We start from the raw sequence: 23,945 nt of genomic DNA, 5'->3' as shown, positions 1-23,945 counted from the left end.
AAAAAATGAAATGGTTTCACCTACCTGCTATATGTTGTGGAATTATGTTAAAAAAAAACAAAACGTGAATGTTTGACGGTACATCAGAGACGCTAATAATGCGTTAATAAAGCACTTTGCCCCACAGGATGCATCTTAAAAAACTCAAGTCCAAATACCCCTGCTATGATGTCCCCATGCATAATGTGTGGCTCAGAAAATCTAAACACTGTCCCCTGTCCCCCTGCTTACTATACTGGGAAGTTTTTTGCTTCAGTGTCAAGCCTCCTTTGGTGTTAGTCTTGAGCAATTATCTCTGATAATGACATTCAGTATACCCTCTGTCATCTGTAGAAGAAAATCCTTAATCATAATTTTCTCACTCTTAAACTATTATTTTAACCCGCACGTCCCCGCAGTGACAGGTACACCAGGGTGCAATGTTCATTTTATCGTTGGAACCATGACACCTTGTTAATTTCAATGCTTGTACATACTGAGTGAATACTTTTGGCCCTTTTGAGCCTTTGTCATGCGTTTCTGAGGGTTGTGTGTGTGTGAGATACATTTTCAACCATACTACTCTTTTCCCCTGTACTGTGACTTTGGTGGCACCCCCCCCCCCCCCCCCCCACCTCAGCTAACCTATCTGAAACCCAAGTCCTGATTGTCTTTTGATGGCAAATATCACAGAAGAGACCTTTAGGACTTGGGCCTTGGGTTTTACACCAGTATCAATGTTGGCTTTCATTGAGATGGATGATTTTTTCCCCCCTGAATATGTGCTGACATTTTGTTTAATATAACATCTCTGATGCTTTCCAGGTTATATTCAATTAGAGAAGATTATCTTAATGTTTCGAATGTAGATTTATACTATACCAATAATAGCCAAGTGTATGTTGGCTTGTTTCTTTTTTTAAATTCACTTTTGATACTGTGAAAAATCTTTCGTTCGGAAAGATTAAAAACAATACAGTTTTGACAAGAATAAAGTGTGGTGTTTTTTATCTTTTTGGTTTGGTATTTAAGATACTGCACCTGCACAACCCGCAACGCCGGACTTTATGTTGGGACCATAGATAGTTGGGACGCACCGTCTCGATGAGGTTTGACCCTTGCGGCGTGCCGTAGCCGACTGAAGCTTCCTCTGTTGTGTAAACATGCGGCGTCATTAACTCGTTCGGTTGTGTGACCAGTATTTGGACAAGAACTTCGTTACTAACTTACACACAACTTTAGTGTACTCACGAATAACATGGAGACCGAAAATCGACTGAAAAAGGTGAGTTAGGCGCATTTGTCGTCCATGTTATGAGAAAGCTAGGCTAGCTAATGCTAGCTGAAGGTAGCTAGATGCTAAAGCTGTAGCTAGCTTACGAGTTCTGATGCATTACACGTTTAAAACTCAGACTAACGAATAACGCTAAAAGAAAGTATTTGCAGAACGGGATTCAATTAAATGGTGTATATAATTGTGAACCGTGATCGGTAAAGCTTTACAATTAACGTTAGCCATTTTGCAGTGCTACAACATACATGCTAAATACGTTAGGCTGACGTTTACAGATAGAAAGGTTATAATACACCTCAAAGTATCAGGATCTTCTTTTTCAGAGTTAAACGTATTGTTTAAGAGTACAGGAATGAATTTACAGTTCATAACTGATAAGCTTAGATGAAGGCAGAACGTCTGGAAACGACGCGTTTGCTTTTCTGTTGTCAGTATGGATCTAATATTTTTTGTAATGAGTGTAAAGTCAATAGAGTCTTGTAACATGACTATTCAGATGATTAGTTCTTTTGAAAACAAAGGTTTTCCGGTGTTAAGACAATACAAACTGGCCATAAGGGGTAAGTGCAGAAAAATATGCTGAAGGATCTTCAAGGATTCAAGGATATTTATTGTCATCGCATTTCTGCAACGAAACTTTGCTGGCACTTCCAAAAAAACAAAAACAGCATAGTATGGCAAACAACAAACAGCTGTATAAAACAAGTAATATATATATATATATATATATATATATATATATATATATATATATATATATATATATATATATATATATACACACACACACAAGGAAATAGAACAAAAGTGTAGTAGTGTGGTGAGGTGCAACGTCTGCTTTAAAGTGTCGAATGCAAGTAAAATGCTCGGTATGAATGGTTATTGCACATTAAAATGATTATTGTCCATCAGTGATTCTCTGTTTGAGGGCAGAGGGGTGGGGGAGGGAGGAGATGTAGTGGTGTGATGGATGCAACAGCTCTGGGGAAGAAGCTGTTCCTCAGCCTGGTAGTCTGTGTTCCGATGGCCTGGTACCTCCTCCCTGACGGCAGGGGGACAAACGGAGTATCCTGGGTGGCTTACGTCCATGCAGATGGCCTGTCATCTTCTCTGCATGCGCTTAGTGTACACAGAGTCCAAGTTCAGGAGCTTGGCTCCCACGGTTCTCTGGTCCACCTTTAACACCCGGGACAGATCCTGGCTGTCTTCTGCTGTGCAGAAACTGTACCACACTGTGCAGCCCTGGCAGAGGATGCTCTCCATGGTGCTCCTGTAGAAGTTTCTGAGCAGTTGTGGGGCCAGACCAGCCTGCTTCAGCTTCCTCAGGAAGAACATCCTCTGCTGGGCCTTTTTCACCAGTTTGGAGGTGTTTAGTGTCCATGTCAGATCCTTGGTAATGTGCATGCCAAGGAATCTGACTGAGTTCACCCTCTCTACCTCTTCTCCTCTGGTATGGAGTGGGGACTGCATGACTCTCCTGGTCCTCCTGAAGTCTAGGATCTACCATGATTAACACCAGTAATAGAGGTTAATTTTATAGTTAGACACAAGACGTTTAAAAGGTCAGAGATCTACCTATTTGTAAATCTTTGTGAAAACCAAGCCTAATCTGACAAACATGATGCACTCCCTTCAATTCATGAGAATGTCTGCAGTTCTACAGCCTTTTACAGAAATGTATAGCACACAAATACGTATGTTAACAGCTGTTATTAGCCAAATCTAGTCCCCAACTGATACTTAATTTTTGGCTGATTGCACCCTTCTGTTGTGTACGTCTTACATTTCCACTTCACCCCAGTAAAAGACAACAACAACCTAAGGGCAGCAATCTACAACCCCAAAGTTTTGCTGAAAGTTTGGATCGTGCAATAAAGCAGCCGTGCTATGTTTTTTGGGCTGAATTAATCATTTTAACAGCATTGCTTGCCATGGTGTGTGCAAATGTTTTACCAAAACATTGTCACCATCAAGGGCTGCACAGTGGCGTAGTGGTTAGCACTTTCGCCTTGCAGCGAGAAGATCCCTGGTTCGCGTCCCGGCTTTCCCGGGATCTTTCTGCATGGAGTTTGCATGTTCTCCCTGTGCATGCGTGGGTTTTCTCCGGGTACTCCGGCTTCCTCCCACAGTCCAAAAATATGCTGAGGTTAATTGATTACTCTAAATTGCCCGTAGGTGTGAATGTGTGAGTGATTGTCTATATATGTAGCCCTGCGACAGACTGGCGACCTGTCCAGGGTGTCCCCTGCCTTCGCCCGAGTCAGCTGGGATAGGCTCCAGCCCCCCCCCCGCGACCCTAGTGAGGAATAAGCGGTGTATAGATAATGGATGGATGGATGTCACCATCAATATTTTGAATGAACCCTGTTGCAGCATCCTTGTAACCACACATGTACAAACTATGTCATGACACCATTTTTAAATTAACCTAAACATCTTTTTCTGTTGAAAAAACAAACGCAAATACGTAGTGTCAGTGCATATCAGACATCACATACACCAATATCAGCCGTTTACAATCAGCTGAACCAATATATCAGCCAAGCTCTACTTACAACATGTTTTGTGTAAATCTCGAACATATCTGTATAAAGATTCAGCTTCCCTATAGTTGTTATTTCATTTTTATATGCACTACCGATCAAAAATTTTAGAACACCCCTATTTTTCCTGTTTTTTATTGGAAATTATGCATGTTAATGTGTCATTACACTCTGAAATGAAAGCATAGAACAAATAAAATGATGCCGTTAAAAAAATCAATTTAGAAACCAAAATGTATTCGAAACTTTTGACTCATCAAAGTAGCCATCTTTGGCAGATATAAAAACTGAATACACTCATGGTGTTTGTTCCACAATGGAAATCAAATGTTCTTCAAAGTTCTTCCAACTCTGTAGCAGAAGTTCCCATAAATGTGTGGTTCTTGCAGGTTGTTTTGCTTTCACTCTTCTGTCCAGTTCATCCCAAACCAGCTCCATGAGTTTAAGTCTGGAGATTGTGCTACCACTCCATGTTTTCAAGCTTCCAATCTTGTTCTTTGTTCCTAAGGTAGTTCTGGCAGAGCTTGGACTTCTGTTTTGGGTCATTATCTGCTGTAGGATGAACCCCTGACCACCTAGAACATACCAGAGGGTTCTGCATGGAGCTGCAGAATGCTGTGGTAGCCGTTTAGGTTCAGGGTTCCTCCCACTCTGTACAAGAACCGACCCTGGATCCAGAAAAACAGTCCCAGACCATCACATATCCTCCTCCATGTACGACAGTTGATGTTCCACACTGAGGAACCATCCTTTCTCCTACTCAACAGCGTACAAAAATCCTGTTTGATGAACCAAAGATTTCAAATTTTGATTCATCAGTCCATAATACCAGATTCCAGTCTTCAGTAGTCCATTGGTGGTGTTTCATGGTCCAGTCAAGCCTCTTTTTCTTATTCTGACGTCTTAATAATGACTTTCTTGCTGAAACTCCACCTGTCAAACCTGTAACTCCAAGTCTTCTCTTCACAGTTAAACTGAGACTTCTTACTACGACCACTGAAGCTGATTGAAGCTGTTGTCCTGTGAGCTCCTATCACCAAGCTGTTGACTATCAGAAACTTGTCTTCTGATTCTGTTGTGTCTTTGGGTCTTCCAGACCTCTTTCTGTCAGAGTTTCCTCCAGTTTCTGAGCCTTTTGATGGTGAAGAAAACTGTACTCACTGATGCCTTTACTTTCTTCACAATTTCTCTGTAGGAAAGACCAAAATTTTTAAGTGTTAAAATGATCTGTCTCTCTTCTATTCTTAACACACTACTTTCTGCAGTACAATACTGTTCAAATAATGCTCTGGAGAGTTTGGTGCCACGATGTGTTCCAACACTACTTTTATGCAGACAGAGGGGGTTGGAAGGAATCTAGAAAAGTTGGGACACTTGTAGGATTTGGTAGCACCAACTTTCAAGGCTTGATCAACCTCCGTTGCTGCAGATGAAATTTACATTATTTTTCAGTTTTGGGTAACCTTACCTGTTTTTTTTTTTTTACCTCTGGCAGTTCACCACTTACCTTTTGTACCATTCTAAGCTATTCATTGGACTTGAACTACTTGAATTTCAATTTTAAAAAACTTGCAAAATTAAGGTGTTCTGAAACTTTTGATCGGTAGTATATCTGCATATGAACTCCTGAAAACCACCACATCAGAATTTGCTTTTGTAGAAGCTACTTCTTGTTGTATGGTATACTATGTGGTGAAGATTCCTTTAAAGCTCGGGTTATCTCTGGAGTAAATTTAAGCTGAATGCTGCCAATCTCTCTATCGAGGGAAACCAAATAAAGACACACTAAGGAAGTAATACTACTAATAATGTTAATGATAATGTGTTTGTACAGAGAGCCCATGGGGAGGATGAGAAGTCTGGCTCAGAGGGATCGGAGGATGACGATTACGTTCCATACGTTCCGGTCAAAATCAGAAAACAGCAAATGGTAAGATATTGTTCATTATCCTTCTTTATACTTTAGAATTTACAAGACATTGAACATCCAGTCCGTCAGTTTAGATGTGCGGCCGATACTGACCTTATAAAGTGGGTCAGTGGTACTGGCCAGACGTGACCAATCCACAGTTAGAGGATTGGTCACATTGATATCATTATAAAATTTTGACATTGTGGATTTACGACAGGCATCCAGTCACTCAAACTGCAGAGACAGTTTTCTGCAAAACAGCGTCACTGACATCACTTTAATGTGCATAAAAATGTTCTCAATTATTTAGGGTTGAGCTATTTTAAAATTGCGAACGAATTAGCACTGAATTTGGACTAGAAAATCTGTATTAGCAGATACCCTGAGAGGAGATCAGAATCAGTGTCATTAGAGTATTTTCACATCACATCCAGTTTGCAAATATCATAATTTAACACTTTTAAAAACATTTATCTCCCAGCTACAGAAGATGTTACGTATACGAGGGAAGGCAGTGGATGAGGAGCAGAAAGACATCGGAGAGGACCAAAGGGATGAGGACGAGGGTCTTGGTCCGCGCTCCAACATTAGTCTCCTGGACCAGCATCAGCACCTCAAGGAAAAAGCTGAAGGTATACAGTTAAACTAAACCCACTTTAATTACCTGCTTAATTCTGTTTACAATCCCTGACCTGCTTTATGTTTATGTGTCTGCAGCCCGTAAGGAATCAGCCAAGGAGAAGCAGCTGAAAGAAGAAGAGAAGATTCTTGAGAGTGTTGCAGAAGGCAGAGGTAAAATAATAATGCTGCCGAATTCATGTGAAGACATGTTGAATTATTAATCACATTTATAAACTGCCAGACATTAAAACAGTTGAAGCAGTATATTTAAATTTGCAAAACTAATTCTGCTGACTTTCTTTCAGCTCTGATGTCGGTTAAGGAAATGGCCAAAGGTATCATATATGATGATCCCATAAAAACAAGGTGAGCTGTTGATCAGTAAATTAAGTAAAGTTTTGTATGTGGATCTATTTTTTCCAGTTAATTTAACCTGAATATTGTTTATAGTTGGAAGGCGCCACGCTACATAGTGAATATGCCGGACACAAGACATGAACGCGTCAGGAAGAAATTTCACATTCTGGTTGATGGAGATGGCATCCCTCCTCCAATCAAAAGCTTCAGAGAGATGAAGTTTCCACCAGGTGACGCTACACTCTAACGCATGAAAAACACACTTTATCCGTTTGTTTGAAGTCTTATGTGATCCCACATGACTAACAACTGTCAACGGACCTCTGTTCATCATGTTTCCAGCAATTCTGAAAGGCTTGAAAAAGAAGGGAATTGTGCACCCAACCCCAATTCAAATTCAAGGAATCCCTACAGTGTAAGTGCAGTATACAGGACAGGAATACAAACACTGTGATATACACTATACAATGTGTGTTGAGGATAAACACATGCAAGCTGTTGACGATCTGACACTGTTTGTCTGTAGTCTGTCAGGTAGAGACATGATTGGCATCGCTTTCACTGGTTCTGGAAAGACTTTGGTCTTCACGCTGCCCATCATCATGTTCGCCCTGGAGCAGGAGAAAAGGCTGCCTTTCTTCAAGAGAGAAGGACCATATGGGCTTATCATCTGTCCTTCAGTAAGAAATACAACAACAACCTGTTTCATAGACTGCACAGCTTGAATTACATTACAGAGTGTGACTTTAGTGTCTGGTAAATGTAGCCCTTCACAAAATTTTCTGTGGGTATGCGTGGTTTTCGTTTTGTGGAAAAATATTTTACCATATAGGGACATAAACTTGATTTTTGTAATCTGACGTTTAAAAAACCAATACACCTGCAGTGAACTGAGGTTAAGGGTGACATGTTAGAGTTGAGGTTTTGACTTAATGTAACTCCCTGCAGAATTATCCATGTCATTTGTAAAGCTTGGAAGGATCATTGAAAACATGGAATTAAGTTGCTCACCTACTGCCCTTCAGATATGACTGCTTTTTTTTTTTTATTTTCATGACTCCCTAAGCCCATGTGATTTCATTACCCCCTCTTTTATTCCAGCGAGAGTTGGCGAGGCAGACACATGGCATCATAGAGTATTACTGCAAGCTATTGGAGGAGGAAGGAGCTCCTCAGCTGCGCTCTGCCCTCTGCATTGGAGGCATGTCTGTCAAGGAGCAGATGGAAGTAGTAAAACAGTAAGTAAGATTGATCAGGTGTGTGAAAAAATCTGGATTTTCTCCAGAAAGACTGCCCGATTCAGCTACATTATTCAGAGAGGAACAAAATGGGCAAAGATTAAAATGTTCCAGTCATGTTGCTTTACAAATAGCAGGCATAATATTAAAAAAATCCACAACATTATCACCTGAGGACCAAGGTGACAATTTCACTGTATGTAAAAAAAAATCCCAGTGTGTTTTGAGTTCATTGTCTCGTCTGTTTTCTAGTGGTGTCCACATGATGGTTGCCACTCCTGGAAGATTGATGGACTTGCTGCAGAAGAAGATGGTGAGTCTTGACATATGCCGCTACCTGGCTCTGGATGAAGCTGACAGGATGATTGACATGGGTTTTGAGGAAGACATCAGGACCATCTTCTCCTATTTCAAGGTCAGACACTCATTTGTGGGATTAACTTTCAGTAATTATATCACCATTGCAGCAGTTTTCTCCACCCATTGTTCTTTGCTGTGGTTGCTACAATAATTATTAGACAAGTAGCGTCATCAAGACCAAACAGGACAGTATTAGTCAACAATTCAAGTAGGATACACACTCAGTGCCTTATAGTCTTCTGTTACATTTATTTAACTTAATTTTTTTTCTCAATCTGGTTTGACATGTTTACACGTTACTGGGCTTTCATTGGCTTTTTCTTTCCATTTTCACTCTTAAAAATAAAACTTTTTCACTTTTCTGCAAAATTCAATTCATGATATCTGCCACTCAGTAAATTCAGAGACATTGTTTTTTCACATGGTCCATTTGTACTCATCTGAGTACTACCCATAGTTGTCTTCCAGCTGTTGTGCTACTCAGTTGACGCTAGTGCTTATTTTCTAGACCAAAATCTTGCCATGAAAACAATAGCCTTATTTTTTTGTATTCTTGTCTAGGGACAAAGACAAACCCTGCTTTTCAGTGCCACTATGCCCAAGAAGATCCAGAACTTTGCTAAGAGTGCCCTGGTCAAACCGATCACTATAAACGTGGGCAGGGCTGGAGCAGCCAGCTTGGATGTCATCCAGGTATGTCTGTCTTTCCTTGAAAAAGCTTTTTGTCTCCATCAGGGATATGAATTACAATGAAATAAAATTTCATGAACTAAATATTTTTATTTGTGCAGGAAGTGGAATACGTCAAAGAGGAGGCCAAGATGGTGTACCTCCTAGAGTGTCTCCAGAAAACACCTCCACCAGTCAGTACTTCCACATCTTATGACACTGACATTCCTATAATACATGCAGTGGAACTTGTCACACGTCATCCTTCATTTTGACAGGTGCTGATATTTGCTGAGAAGAAGGCTGATGTAGATGCCATCCACGAGTACCTCCTGCTTAAAGGAGTAGAGGCAGTGGCTATACATGGTGGAAAAGGTATGCAGAACTGTATTCTAATCATTGAAATGCATAGCTATCAGTATACAGTAATAGTACATGCAGGGGATTACTGTATTAGGAGGAATGTCCAATCCAGCATCATGCTTAGCTAGCTTACTGTATATTTGCAAAGCCCTGCTCCTCACATTTCTTGTAGTTGATCATCATTACCACCAGATGCCGTCCTGCTTGTAGATGTCACAATTTCTACCTCAGAGTTTCTGCTGAATTTCTGCTCTGAAGCAGAAGTATATAATTCCCTGGAAATTACAGCTGTGTTACAGTTGCTATTTTTTGATTTTTTTCTTTTTTTTTTTTTTTTAGATCAAGAGGAAAGAACAAAAGCCATAGAAGCATTCAAAGAAGGAAAGAAAGACGTCTTAGTTGCCACTGATGTTGCCTCTAAGGGTCTGGATTTCCCAGCTATTCAGCATGTAGTGAACTATGACATGCCTGAAGAGATAGAAAACTATGGTAAGAGAAATTTTTTTTAATATATATATATGTATATATATATATATATATATATGTATATATATATATATATATATATATATATATATATATATATATATATATATATATATACACACAAATGGCAAATGGGTCCCTATTCAACTGTGCAACTGTGTGTGTGTGTGTGTGTGTGTGTGTGTGTGTGTGTGTGTTTTCAATGGCTTTGCCTCCAAAATGCAAATAAAATGTTGCATTATTTATTCATCCGTAGTTTTTAAGTCTTTCAGCTTATTTGTTTAAATGTTTTGATTTCAGTCCATAGAATTGGAAGAACTGGACGATCAGGCAAGACTGGTATTGCCACAACGTTCATCAATAAAGGCTGTGGTAAGAAAACAGAAATCAAGACAAAAATCTGAGTCATTACTATCTCATCTCTGTATAGGAGACAAAATAGAAGAGCCTCCCACCTTTGTCTTGTGCTGAAGGTATGAAGAAGAGAAAAAAATGTGACAGAAATAAAGTAAAACTTGTGATCTTAGAAGTTGCAATTAGAAACAGTTCAATAATAAATCACAAAGGTTGCAGTTTATGCTATTTAAGGTGTGACTGTTAATGAGACTAATGCTGGAATTCAGTTTTATTTAAGTCAAGCAGATGGAAACTTTCAGGGGTTGTTGATGCTGCCCATTGACAGTGTGGTTTATCATATACACTTTACTTCTTCAAGCATACGCCCAGTCTCATTATTTACTCGTCACACCTTAACGTAGGGTTTCACTTGTTGTGTCAATAGTTATACAAATTCCATTTCTTTTTGTGTGACAGTCGCACTTATGATTGTATCCTATGTTGTAATTCTCCGTTAAATGATATAAATTTATTACAGCGAATGTTGAACTTGACTCCAATTGCAATATCTGTCACAAAAATCACAACTGAATATTTTCCTTATATTGTTGCCCTAGTAATTATACTGTTTTGAGAGGGCTTAAAATATACAGATTTTTGAGATTGTGCAAACTTTCTTAAACTTTAAAACACCTCTACAGATATATCTGCTTACAGCTTATTTTAGGTATTCATACAGACGTGGGAACGGATGGAGTCAGTTGGTTTGGGGGTCTATGTTGTGCTACATCCATAGACTGCATATAAAAACGAGATGTAGCCACAGTGACATCACCCACTGGTTTGTGGGTTAAGATTTGAACCCTCGACTTTGGAATTTGACTTATTCAGTAACAAGGTCACCATGTCCTAAAGAATACCCAGCATCATCTTCTATTTTACTTTAAATGAACCCCTAATTTACAAAATTAACACCATGGTGTATTAAAGGAGACCTGAAACTATTGATTGAGGCCATACATTTGTTGGGAAAATGTTTACTGAGGTAATAAATGAAGTGAGAATGAAGTGCTTTTTTCTCATAGACTTCTGTACAATTAACTTTATGGGAGCCACTTAATTCGCCCCCTGCTGGCTGTTAGATATAATGCCAAATTTAGGCACTTTGCCTTTACTTCATTCTTCAGATCCAGATGCTGCATCCATCTTTTACGTTGAGAATCTATGGCTATTTCTTCACAGTGTACTACAGTGCCTTGTTCAGTGTTGAGTGACTGTAAAGTAACAGTAAATCTATGTTTCCCAATAGATGAGTCAGTACTGATGGATCTTAAAGCTCTGTTAGTTGAAGCCAAACAGAAGGTTCCACCAGTCCTCCAGGTCCTCCAGACAGGAGATGAGACCATGTTGGACATCGGAGGTGAGTTGTTTTATACCACATCCTCTTCACATCTCTTTTTCATGGCCTAAATTCTTGTCTCTCACTTTTTGCTCTGTAATTGCTTTGTTTCTTTTTAAATATTCTTCTTATCCGATCTGGGCATCTCATCTTTAATTCACAGAACCAAGTGTTCAGTGTTTCTAACATATCTGATTGTTGTGTTTTCACAGGAGAGAGAGGCTGTACATTCTGCGGTGGTCTTGGACATCGTATTACAGACTGTCCAAAACTGGAGGCCATGCAGACCAAGCAGGTCACCAACATTGGACGCAAAGACTACCTGGCTCATAGCTCAATGGACTTCTAAGAGCTTGCCATCAGAGGGACGATTCTCCAACGTTCAAAGGAACTAAGAAACATTTCTTAGGAAACTGTACAGTTTAGTGTCTTGTCACTGAACTGAGGAAGTGTATTTTATCATCACGTCACAGTTTCCAGACCTGTCAACTGAAATGATTCGTTGCTTACATCCTTTCCCCCAGTTTTTCCCTCATACTTGTTATGATGTCTTTGTTACGTACATTTTTGAAGCTTTAGTTGTAAATAAAACCAATATATTTCTTACAGCTTTGTTTTGTCACCCTCTGGACAAAATGGAAAGGTGTGGCATAAGTTTTGTCTGGTGAGGAAGTTGCTAAAACAAGCAGAATAATGCAAAGGGAAGTTTGACACAAGAAAACGGCAACACACAGCTTGTGTGCCCTTTCTTTTGCAACAGTTAAGTTTCCTATCAGAGATATGTTGATTTTTAATGAGAATGAAAGCTGCTGGTGACGTAATGGAAACAATAGCTCTGGTGGTATAGGAAGCCTAATTTTAACTCCCTGAGTGTTCGCGTGCTGACCACAAAGCAGCAACGACTGAAAACTGTACTAGAGTTTCAGACAGCGCTCATAAACATGGAAGTGATCTTCAAGGAGGGGATGTTGTACCTGCAGGTAGTCAAGTTTGGAAAAGTAAGTTCTATGCTCACTTCGCTAATTTTTTTTATTACCTGTTGTCTGGTGGGTTTTCAGGTACAAAAATAGTCTTTGTTGTTTATTGGAGGTTTAAAGACTAAAGCTACAATACAGTTTGTCTTAAGTCACTGCTTGCTAAGACAGATAATTATTTTTACAATGTCCACTCTACACCAGAATATTTTGGATGTTGCAAGGCTGAACTGCCAAGACTGTTGATGTAGAATCTAATGCTAATGTTCAGTTGAAAGACACTTCGGGTTAGGTTTAGGGTTAATCATTATTACATATCCTCTACATGCTTAGTCATAATAATCCTATTATTCATCAAAAGTATAAAAGTCTTACATTTTAACTCAAACCAATTTTGATATGTTTTCTGATTTGTTACAGTTTCTTGTTAAGTTTTGCTGAACTTAAGAAGTTACATTATTCCAGAAATACTTAGTATCTTCCAAAGTGGCCTTTTGAAATCGTGCTTCATTTTGTTTTATTTTCAGATGCTTTTCAATATATAATTGGGGTTCTTGAGCTCTGACCTGAAAACTGTTCATCTTTCCCACCAATTTATATCAGGGCAAAGATAAAGATGGTTTCGTTGACCAAATCTGGCATAGGCCCCTAACTGTCACATTAGTAGATGAATGCATGAATAAAATACCAGACACTGACCCATGCTAACAACAATGGTCAATTAGATGTTTAGTTGTCAGTGACTGTAATACTGTGTCGCTATTTTATGATCTCACAGGTTGTGGTTTGTAAAAAGCCTCTCAGTACAATTTATTCTCACCTGCCACTAGCTGTGGCTTAGTGCAGCATGAGAGTTTCATACCATGTGGAAAACAGTCTGACCTCAAATGGTCTATAGCAGAAACACCTTTTGGAAAGAAGTAATAGTATTTATAGTTGCACACATGCTCTTATTTACTCAGCAGACTTCGTTGTATGAGAACAAAAATAATAATAGCTTCATTGATACAGCACTTTTAGTAACAAGGGCTTTACAAAGTGCTTTGACAGACAAAGCAAAGACAGAATATCAGCTTATTTGACCCAAATAATCTTGTAAATGGCGTATTTCAAACAAAGGTGCTCAATACAAAATGTGGGAAAAAAAACCAAAAAATTGTCAGTTTAGTCTTTTAAAGGCAGATTTTTGCAACACTTTATCATGATGGCTGCTTCAGTATGATCTTCACATACAGACAGGTGACAAATTAAAGGAAAAACCTGAACAACATTAGAATTAGGAGTTCTGGTGGTTCTGTTGTGCTACGTGGGACATTTCATAGGGACCATTTGGGTTCTCTTGTCCTTTGAGAGGGAAAGTTCACTGCAAATCAACACAAAGTCATTCAGAGCTATCGACTTAATGTTTTGATGAAACATAGCTATTCTGACGGGAGCTGTCTGTTCCAGGATGACAATGCTCCCATCCATAGAGCTTGAGGGATCATTGAATGGTTTGATAAGTTTGAAAATGATGTGAGTCTTTTGCTAGAATCACCAGAGTCACCAGATCTGACCCTAGTTAATGATCTATACTAGATTTTGTTCCGTGTTAGACAGCGATCGTTTCATCTCCCTTATTGATATTTTCAAGAAAAATCTAAAGATGTGTATGTTTTTAATGACGTTGAGCTTGTCTTAATGGTCTGAATATTTCATCTTTTATCTTATAAACTGATCTTACAGGTTGCTGCCCTCCTTTGCCTGTTTTGGTATTTTTTACTGTTTTGTTTTACTAATTGATTTCGCAGGTTGTATCCTGTCTGGGTGATGCACAACATTTCTTAATGCCTATCTGATTGCATTTAAAGTACTTTTGTTAACTCGTGTCAAAGCACATTGAAGATATTCCAGCACTTAACGTTGGTCTTTTTATTTAAAATTGTCAGCCGTCTGTACATCCTGTGGATGAAATGGTGTGACCTTGCAAGCTCATTAAATGGTGGAGGGCACAGTGATGCCTTAAATATGCACTTTAAATTAAATTCACTATCTAAAATTGCTGCAGTCAGAAATGTAGTGTAGACAATAGGTAGTAAGATATCTATTTAGCATCTCTCAGTTTCATAGAAAAGCTTGACTTAAAATTGTTCAGTTCAACACTGTCAGCAGGATGTAGATTAACATTGAAAGCATAAATATAGAGCTGTGTGTGAGTGACAACAGAAACATGTTCAGTACTTGCTCATTAAAAGTACAGAGAGAAAAGAATGGGGTCCAATACTGAGCGCACTATTAACGTATAAAAGTTGTCTTTTGTTATATAAGAAAGAGAGAGCCGACTTATTAACAGTCACTTGTTTCACTCCCCCTCCAACAGAAATCGTGGCGGAAAACAAGGACGGTGCTTTTTAAAGCCAGCTCTACAGGGGTCGGCCGGCTGGAGCTCTGCTCTGTAGCTGACAGCAGCTCTGTTGCTGACCAGAAGAAGGCTTGTCGACAGAAAACAGAGAGAAAAGTTGTGCGTCTCAGTGACTGCCTCAGTGTCACTGCTGCTCCAAAGGAGTCCTGCCCTGCTGGGTGCTCGGCCTTCTACCTAAACACCACACAGGGCACCTACACGTTAGCCTCCACAACCTGCCAGGACTGGCTGAGCGCCGTCTGTCTCCTGGCCTTCCAGGTACCAGACACATCCCTCTCCCTCCTGTCAGTGTTTAAATTTGGGAAAGGTGAAGACAAACCTTACCCACAGCCAGAGCCAGATAGCGTAATGAGGAAGTTAATACGATATCTGTAACTTCTGCCACTTCACTTCTCTAATTCTTCTGCTTGCACAAGCCGTGTTGTTTCTTGCATCTTACCACTTGGAAGTCATAAAGCAGTGATAAGAGGGAGGTGTACACTTCAGGTAATGTTTACAATGCCACTGTGTTCACAGAAGGATCCTGGAGAATCAGACAAAGGGGATTTCAAAGGAGGAAACGGTCTGACCATGGAGGACAATGACCTTTACTCATCCTGGAAAAGCGGTAATGCACATCAACCTGCAGACAGCAACTGATTAGACAAATGCAATCACAAATAAATAACTGCACTTACAGAACTGTTGTTTCTGTTGTTGGTCATATCTGTCTTATAATTGTAGTGACACAGGTAGCTCTGGAGCCATTGCTAAGGGACTGAATTAGTCATGGAGCTGTGGTCCTAAACTGATTTTTATTTTCTAGTTTGCTCTTTTTTCTTTAATATTTTATTGCAGCTTTCATTTGCAATGTACTTAAAAGTTTTAAAAAGTTCAGTCAAGTAGAAAACTGGCTTTCCCCTGGGTTAAAATTGTGCACTTGGATCAGTTTTATTAATCTATGGTGGCACACATTAGAACTGCAGTTAAGACATTAAACTTTTAGCTGTCATACACAATTTAAAAAGTTGTGCCTTTTCAAATGTTGTTAGGAAAGTTTGTTTTAAGTCGGAAAAAAAGGTTAAAAGAAAGCATAAAAAATGAAACATTAGACTTATTATTACTAACTATAAATTACTCATCACTAAGAATAAATTGATGAATATATTACAATGAAAGAAATAGATGTCATTGCATCATAAATTCAAGACATCAGCAGAAACTTTCCGTATATGTGAGCAGCAGCTACAGCCGCTAATATATTCACACATGAAAGCCAGAATGTATTAGCGTCAGCAAGCTGTGGCTTATACAAATGCATTTCTTTTTATTTCCTAATGGATTACACTTCTGAACAATCCAGGCAGCCCGGTCACATGGAGGGATTAGTGGAAAGCAAGCAATTTTAAATCAGCCCCCTTTTCAATATGAGAATGTATTTGGTGTAATTTTATTTCCTTTCCTGACACATTCCAGCTCAGGCTTCTTATGGAGAGACTTATTCTTTCATGTGGAGTTTTACTGCGCTGACCTCAGGGTTCTGTGATGTTTCCTCATATTTAGATCTGACTCTTCCTCCAAACCAGTACAAAGTGACTGTCCAGAGCACAGAGGCGTCCAAGCGGTGCCGGTTGGCTGGAGAGTATCTGGTGTCTCCAGACAGAGAGGCTGTGATTCTGCTGGACGTCAGTACTGGTCGTATCATCTACTGCTGGCCATACAGGCTCCTACGCAAGTTTGGACAGGTTGAGGTAAAAGTCAGATGACAGATTCTTGATTAAAACTACTCTAATGTTCAAATATAAAGTAACATTCAGGAGTTGGTTGGTCTGGAAGTACAGGAAAACAGCACAGCAGGCCTGGTTTTGTCTAAAGGTGACAAAATCTGCTTCCCAGTGCCTCATTCGTTTATTCTGTACCAATACTGAAGTGTACGTGAGCATATTTTACAAAATATCAAAGATTATTGGGTGTGATTGCAGGGAGGATTCAGCATTGAAGCAGGTCGTCGCTGTGACTCAGGAGAAGGAGTTTTCACCTTCCTGACCCGGTACGGTCCTCAGATCTTCCAGCTCATATCCCAGCAGTGTGCCGTCGAGAAGAACTCATGGGTCCAACCTGTCAGCGTCCACAGAAGATCATTTTCTGACGTCTCTCCAGTTTCCCTTCCTGGTCCTGCAGATGTTTCTGCTGACACAGAGGATGAGTCTGACAGCACCTACTCCACTATTATTCACACTTCTGTGGAAGATATAAAACAGCTTGCCAGACCCAGCAGCAGGGAGGCCGTGGGAGAGGAGGACGAGGAGGAACGCTGTCGCTCCCTGGATTCATTAAACATGGGTAACTCCATGGAGGACAGCATTTATTACAACCTGAGGAGAGCCACGCCTCCTTTGATCAGAAAAGCCGAAACAGACGATTCAGAGTGCCTTTATTCGGATGTGAAAAAACCTCCCTTGAATCTTCAGCTCCAGCCTCTTTCCTCTCCCCTAACTCCCTGCACCATCACCAAATCTGCTCCCTATGCCCCACCCAAGCCCCGCAGCCAGCCTCTGCCCCCTGTCAATAACTACATCCAGCCGGGCTACAATGCACAGGCGGTGGATGACACAAAGGAGACGGAGGAGGCCATCAGCTCCTCCGCCCGTGCTGCCCCCACAGAGGCCCCTGGCAGTTTTAAACACAGGCTGGCAGAAATCATTTCTAAGGACCTGGCAAAGTTCCAGCTGCCTCCTCCCCAAGGAGCAGCCAGCCCCACATTTTCTCAGTAGGCTATTAGTTAACAGACAGACAAGAAGAAGCAATTTTAATCATGATAAATTGTCATGAAGCATAATTAGTTCCTTTATTTCTATAAAACCCCTTCCACTGGGAAGACGCAGTTAGGCACTTTGGGCTGGCAGATGTTTGTATGCTTTTCTAGTAGCTTGTTGTATGAAAAATGCATCTGGAATGCATTGTAATTGCAAAAAAGAAGATTTATTTTGTTTTGTTTATGTCGGAGAAGCAATGTGCTACAATATCTTTTAATGTGATGTTAGCTGATAAGCTGGATGAACATGCAAGTGGCTGTTTGTTTTTATTATGGAAATGCTTTGGGGGGGGATGATGACTCCTTGTTACATTCAATGAGGCACGCAGCATTTTTTGCAATTAGTTTCTTCTACTTCCTAATGAGGGCTTTGTCACATATAAATCAACCGCTTTGCAGAATCCACATTGTTTGTTGTTATGAGTATAGAAATAACTTCAAATGCACACTCAAGTCTTATTATATCTTTATTGTAGCAAAACGTCCCTCATAAAATACCCCTTGGCTATACATAAATAGAAAAATACTTGTTCTCAATTAGACAAACTGGAAAGGTCAGTGGATCAGGATGTGTAAAGTGCATAAAAGGCCTGCTGGAGTCCACACACAACATCTTAGTGGGCGTTTTTTAAAAAGTTTTTCCTGTACTTTTTCTCATTAAGCAGTGCAACATCTAAGCTATAAATATGCAGTAGGACTGTGTCACTCATACAATCATCATGTCTACTGTTGTTTACTGCCATGCAAATGTCTGGAAAACAGTTAAAAGTCAGGGTTTCCCTGTTACTGTCTCCAACCCTGATCTTCCTCGGTGGCACTGACAGTCTAAGATTCATCCTCACTGCTGTTGGATGAAGTCCCTGATTTGTTGGATTCTAAGTCAGATGTAGGTCCCAGTATAATCAGGTGGCTGATGGAGTTGCTGGGGTCTCTCTGCTCTCCGGTCAGCGGGTTCGGGGTCTGCGCACTGGCTGTCGGCCTTATGGAGTGAATCAGGCTCCTCCTGGAGGTCTTGTCCGCTGCGCCCTGACGCGGACTTCTGCACTCCGGATGAACCACTCCAGCCAGCAGCTCAGACAGCTCCGTGATGTAGATCTGCGCCATTTGGAGGGTGTCATATTTGGATAACTTTTTCTCATTTTCCAGGGAGGGGATGACGCTCCTAAGCTCGTCAAACGCTTTGTTGAGGCCGTGCATCCTCCTCCTCTCCCTGGCATTGGCTGCCACGCGTCTGTGTCTCTGAGGGCTGAAGAGGCTCGTCTTGCCTCCATCTGCTGCCTTGCTGGCATCTGAGTCTGAGATGCCTGCAGCAGAAACGCAGTCAGGGAGTTTACTCACTGGCACAAGTTTCTCCAGCGAGATGCCTGCATCTGCGGCTGCGTCCCTCCTTGAGAACGCATGGATTGAGTTTGAAGAAATCCACGTTTTGGAGTTGATGTGCGCCAAATTGTGCTGCTGCAGCAGAGAGAAATCCTCCGGGCATTCTGGCCAGCTTGAGAGCTCTGCTTTTGCGGCCATCACTGTAGTGGCCTGTGGTCGTGTAGCACGGCTGGAAAAGGTCGCACAAGAAGACTTCTCCTCTCTGGAGTGGTTTGCAATGTGCCAAGAATTTATACAGCCTCCCCTCAGTCACCTTGGTGTCACTCCCAGCAGCTCTGACAAGCCTGCAGCCTCAGGAGGCAGCAGCCAATCGCAAAGTCCCCTCTGACCCTGTCAAAGAACAATTAGACAAAGCTCCACTTTTTTTCTCCTATTGTGTATTGTAACTCAATCACGACCTTGTTGTTATCCTCACATAGAGGGGAGACCAAAGTATTAATCATTTAGGAGCGTGTAGTGTGTGAAAAGCTTTTCAGAAGAGGAGAGAAGAAGGTGTAAAGGATCTCATGACCTGAAGCTGTGGGCTGTATTATTACTTATTGATACAAAATCCCATAAATAAATAAAGCAGACCTTGCTTTAACAAGTGGAAACGTCAAAACAGGCGTTTTTTTGTGGCAACTCGTGGACTTTACGAGATATATTTTCATTAAATTGACTCATTTGCATTGGTAATCTGTGGTTTGCTGTGCGTAAAAGCAAACACTGAAGCCTGGATTAACCTCATCATCATCACTGCTCCAATTCTTTATCAGGAGCAAAGTAACTGACTTCTTGATTTGCTCTTGAAAGCTCTGGCAACAAACAAGTTTGTTCTCAAACAAACTGTAAAAGATGGCCAGTCTTTGCTGGATTATTTGCAGAGGAATAATAAAATGAACAGGTGGGGGACCAGGCTGGAGACACACCTGTCTATAACTGATAAGTTGCCTCAGAGCGATTTATGAATCATTTGGCGAGGATGAAAACACGCACTGTGTGTAAAACCAAGCGTTCCATCCATGCTTGTTATTTATCATTCTTAATGTTCCGGTTGTTTATTTAACACGATGGGTTTGTTCTCTAATTAAGACCAAATGAATGAAGATAAATTCGGCTTTTCTTCTTCTTGTTGTTTTCTTGGTTCCAGTTATGTGACTCCAGCCCTGTGCGTATCAGCTGGTGTCCCTTGGCACCACGCTCCAGGTCCACACACCTCTGTTATGGCCAGTGTCACCCATCTCCCATATGCTGCTGGGCCCACAGCGACACGGAGCTTCCACGCTGACACTCCTGGCTCTGACACAGGAGCTAATCACTCATTAGACCATCAATTACTGCGCGGGAGCAGCTTCAGACGTGTCTGCCGGGAGATCTGACATGTCGGAGCCCAGTGATGGTAACTTGGACAAATTTCTTGGCCCCATCTCCCCTCCTTCTTCCCTTCTTCTCTTTCTGTGTTTGCGTGACAGTCGGGGTCGAGTGCTGGTAAAGAAAATCACCGTGACCTGCCTCTCCGCCAGCAGTTTAATGAGGCCTGGTCTTAGTTGAATAAATCGGCACGTTCTTCGTCCCGGGGTGTCCATTCTTTTTTTGGCTACATGAATATTTCATTCCTTCGGCCCCACTGCCAGCGCAACAGCCTGTAACCCTGAGTCCAGGCTTTTAAAAATGCGGCTACATTTCCCATCTGGTGCGGGAGGAGCTGGAGGAGGAGGAGGAGGAGGCTGAGGAGGTGTGAGGAACATTTCTGAGGTCAACTTCTACTGACCTTCTGCAAGAGGAGGGTTCAGTTTATCCTTTCTAGTGCAGCCTTACTGTTGGCTACACTTGTACAAGTGGCAGGAAAACAAGTGAAACACCAAAGCAGCAGCATCCCAGGAATCTCTGCTGATAGACTTCAGCTGCAGTCAGTAGACTTCTTTCCCCCCACAATGAAACTGCAAAATGGAGCCAAAAAATTTGCAGGGAACAAAAACCACTTTAAATGAGTCAAATGCAAAGTTAGGCTGCATATTAATCTGCCACCTAATGTATTTACTTTAAAAAAGGAAAAAAGAAAAAGTTCAATTATTCACCTAAACTACACTGTAAAAACAACACAAAAATTGGCAAATAAACCTTTTTACTAATTATCTGACAGTTGAGACACCAAAAAGATTGACATAATTTCATGAAATTTTGTCATACCGGTGCTTTTTGCAGTCATTTTACAATGTTTAAATCTAAAATATTTGGTTAGGGTAAAGGATGGGGATCATTTATCACAACTATGGCTTGCAATGAAATACAAAATACACGAAATGTATCAGATAACAACTCAGTCATGTCAAACTGCACTTTTTTTTATAACAACTTGAAAAAATGCTGTAAAATAAAAGAAAATAATCATCTGATAAAGATACAATAACTTTCCATAGTTAAAATACATTTTCTAGTCTTAATTTTGCATAAGATCATGTGCATTTTTTTCTTTTTTAAATTTAAATAAATATTTTTGTTGCAAAAACCTTTGTAATTATACAACATAACTCACATTTAAGACCCTATACCTTTTTTTTCCCGTTAATTGTCACTAATTGTGTCTAATTTTAGTAACACGTTTACAGTAAATAACTTCAGTTTCATCTATTTAAAAAAAGTATGTAACATTACACATGTAAATTCACATTATATTTTTTGTAATTTTGTTGAAATTTTTCTGTCTTTATAAAACAGAAAAAAAAATCTATGAAAAATTGTCAGAAAACGACAAACTTTGTATTTTTTATGTACAAATCTTCATCTTATTCTTCTTATTATTAATAATCATTATTATCATTATTATTATTATTTGTATTAACAGTGTAAAAGCAGTGATATGACATCCAGCTCCACTAATAACATCAAATTTACACCAAGCGGCTACATTAATATAACATTACTGCAACACAACAAAATATCTTGTATGATGTTAGTTTGTGCAATTTGCCTCAGCAGTTTCACAACTGCACCCGATGGTTTCACAACGGGTCCCTCATTTGGCAGCCAGAGAAGCAGAGACGACTGCAGCTGCCTCCAGAGTTTGGTGATGGAACCTGGATTCAGTCCAGCTCTTCATCCTGATCCTTGATTGAACACTGTAAACACTGAGGGCTGTGTGTGTGTGTGTGTGTGTGTGTGTGTGTGTGTGTGTGTGTGTGTGTGTGTGTGTGTGTGTGTGTGTGTGTGTGTGTGTGTGTGTGTGTGTGTGTGTGTGTGTGTGTGTGTGTGTGTGTGTGTGTGTGTGTGTTATCATAGGCTGATTATGGAGATATTGAGTGTAATTCCAATAATAATACAGTGTGTTATTGCATAATTCTGAGAACATTAAGTTGATAGTGACATCATTTGACTGGGGGCCTCCTCAGTTGTCTCTGGGGAACCGTGGCCCCAAACAGCCTATAATTTATTCAGCTCATTTTGAAGCTTCAGTTTGAAGCGTTGAGGCTCTATTGTGTATAAATAGGAACTATATCCAAAGCACCATATTGCTGTAACACTCTATTTTACAAGTGACCAATTTTGTAATAAATTTGTTGAAAGTTCTCTGTAAAGAAAGGAGTGATTTGGTACTGTGAAAAAAATTGGAGGTTTTGGGAAAAGAAATGAACAATTACTCACCTGACCTGCTGATCCTTTTGGGTACTCTAGAAATGACAGTACTAATCAGTATTACATGGTTATTTATTTGAATTATTTGGCCTATAAAGCAATGGCAGACTCTATACAGTACCAATAAATGAATCAATGAATAATTTAGATAAAAAAATAACATTATGCATGCAGTGTCCACCTACTGCACCTCCACTCTGATTTACTCTGTTTCCATAATGTTTATTACATGCAAACATGAGTAAACTTCTTAAACACACTGTAGGATCTCCTTCCTCTCAGCTCCACACACTGTTTAATACAGTCCTCCTTGTGTTTTAATTAAAGACCCTTTAATTTCCTAACAATAGAGGCTTTTCTTGTCTTTTTTCACACAATCCTGCACCAAGAACAGTGCAGCTCTTGATGTTGGGAGCAGTCTAGTCTGTAATTATCCCCCCTCACACCCGGAGCTACGGAGGTGCTTCTAGTGAGCAAAGAGAGAAATTTTAATGTCCGGGTTTCAGGCGCAAATTAGGACAATTAGCGGCCTCATTAATTTGGGAAAAGGGAAGTAATATTCTAGTTAAAGGGACGCTTCATTAAGTCAATGTTGTCTGTGGCAAGAGGCTAATTGATGAACTCTGAGAAGGACAATGATAAGAGAAGATGACTTTTTCTCCCCGCAGTGGACTTTGTGCTGAATTTGCATACCTGGGAATAATACGTTCAGGACCAGTTAATTTGTTCCGCACGGGCGCCGCAGTCATCGCGAGAATAGCGGCTCTGTTGCTAAATGCAGTGAAAGGAAATACCGCGATGCCTGAGAGCAGCTCTCTGCAGGGGGTCGTTTAACCAGCGATGCAGGAGATAGACGGAGCCCGCAGGGTCAGCGACTGTGTCTGCAGTTTCCTCAGCAGCACCCAGAGGACAACAAAGCAGGTTTCAGAGTCCAGCCTGCTCCACTGATCACAGGTCTGACCACAGGTGTGACCACAGATCTGACCACAGGTGTGACCTCATAGCCCTGTGAGACACGTGCCTTACTGAGGTATGTTATGAGAACACACTGCAGTAAACACGCTCTCAAAATAATTTTCAGTGTAATTTCATTCAACAGCTTACTATTTTACAAATTTTCCATGTTTTGCTTGAACACAGATAATAAAACTACAATAATAAAGGTATTCATTTACATAATCCTTAAAAAGAAAAAGAAGCCACAACTGTGAATAGTGTCCAAATAAT

At 40.3% G+C, this 23,945-nt stretch overlaps 3 protein-coding genes across 3 annotated transcripts; 2 read left to right on the top strand and 1 right to left on the bottom strand.

Annotated features, from left to right (window-relative positions):
* The first annotated feature begins 1,102 nt into the window (after positions 1-1,102).
* On the top strand, positions 1,103-12,163 carry LOC111578772 (probable ATP-dependent RNA helicase DDX41). The gene is made up of 17 exons (XM_023285720.3): positions 1,103-1,264; positions 5,651-5,746; positions 6,210-6,360; positions 6,446-6,520; positions 6,655-6,715; positions 6,800-6,936; positions 7,049-7,121; positions 7,233-7,386; positions 7,808-7,944; positions 8,197-8,359; positions 8,866-8,997; positions 9,096-9,167; positions 9,252-9,348; positions 9,676-9,825; positions 10,123-10,194; positions 11,468-11,578; positions 11,770-12,163. The coding sequence occupies exons 1-17, from the start codon at positions 1,238-1,240 to the stop codon at positions 11,904-11,906; spliced, it is 1,845 nt and encodes a 614-aa protein (XP_023141488.1). The 5' UTR covers positions 1,103-1,237; the 3' UTR covers positions 11,907-12,163.
* Positions 12,164-12,318: 155 nt separating this feature from the next.
* On the top strand, positions 12,319-20,376 carry dok3 (docking protein 3). Its single transcript, XM_023285719.3, has 5 exons — positions 12,319-12,555; positions 14,891-15,190; positions 15,449-15,539; positions 16,475-16,662; positions 16,894-20,376. The coding sequence occupies exons 1-5, from the start codon at positions 12,499-12,501 to the stop codon at positions 17,683-17,685; spliced, it is 1,428 nt and encodes a 475-aa protein (XP_023141487.1). The 5' UTR covers positions 12,319-12,498; the 3' UTR covers positions 17,686-20,376.
* atoh1b (atonal bHLH transcription factor 1b) lies at positions 18,181-19,244 on the bottom strand. The gene has a single exon (XM_023285721.3). The coding sequence runs from the start codon at positions 19,242-19,244 to the stop codon at positions 18,552-18,554; it is 693 nt and encodes a 230-aa protein (XP_023141489.1). The 3' UTR covers positions 18,181-18,551.
* Positions 20,377-23,945: the final 3,569 nt, after the last annotated feature.

The sequence above is a fragment of the Amphiprion ocellaris genome, chromosome 13, assembly GCF_022539595.1.
Source record: "Amphiprion ocellaris isolate individual 3 ecotype Okinawa chromosome 13, ASM2253959v1, whole genome shotgun sequence".
Lineage (NCBI taxonomy): Eukaryota > Metazoa > Chordata > Actinopteri > Pomacentridae > Amphiprion > Amphiprion ocellaris.
Note: the sequence above shows the minus strand (reverse complement) of the source record. Positions and strands in the feature narration are given on the sequence as shown.

Coding starts and splice junctions, on each gene's coding strand:
- LOC111578772 (XM_023285720.3), top strand. CDS start 1,238: ATGGAGACCGAAAATCGACTGAAAAAG. Junction 1,265..5,650: donor CCGAAAATCGACTGAAAAAG/GTGAGTTAGGCG, acceptor GTGTTTGTACAG/AGAGCCCATGGGGAGGATGA. Junction 6,361..6,445: donor CCTCAAGGAAAAAGCTGAAG/GTATACAGTTAA, acceptor ATGTGTCTGCAG/CCCGTAAGGAATCAGCCAAG.
- dok3 (XM_023285719.3), top strand. CDS start 12,499: ATGGAAGTGATCTTCAAGGAGGGGATGTTGTACCTGCAGGTAGTCAAG. Junction 12,556..14,890: donor AGGTAGTCAAGTTTGGAAAA/GTAAGTTCTATG, acceptor CCCCTCCAACAG/AAATCGTGGCGGAAAACAAG. Junction 15,540..16,474: donor TTACTCATCCTGGAAAAGCG/GTAATGCACATC, acceptor CCTCATATTTAG/ATCTGACTCTTCCTCCAAAC.
- atoh1b (XM_023285721.3), bottom strand. CDS start 19,244: ATGGCCGCAAAAGCAGAGCTCTCAAGCTGGCCAGAATGCCCGGAGGAT.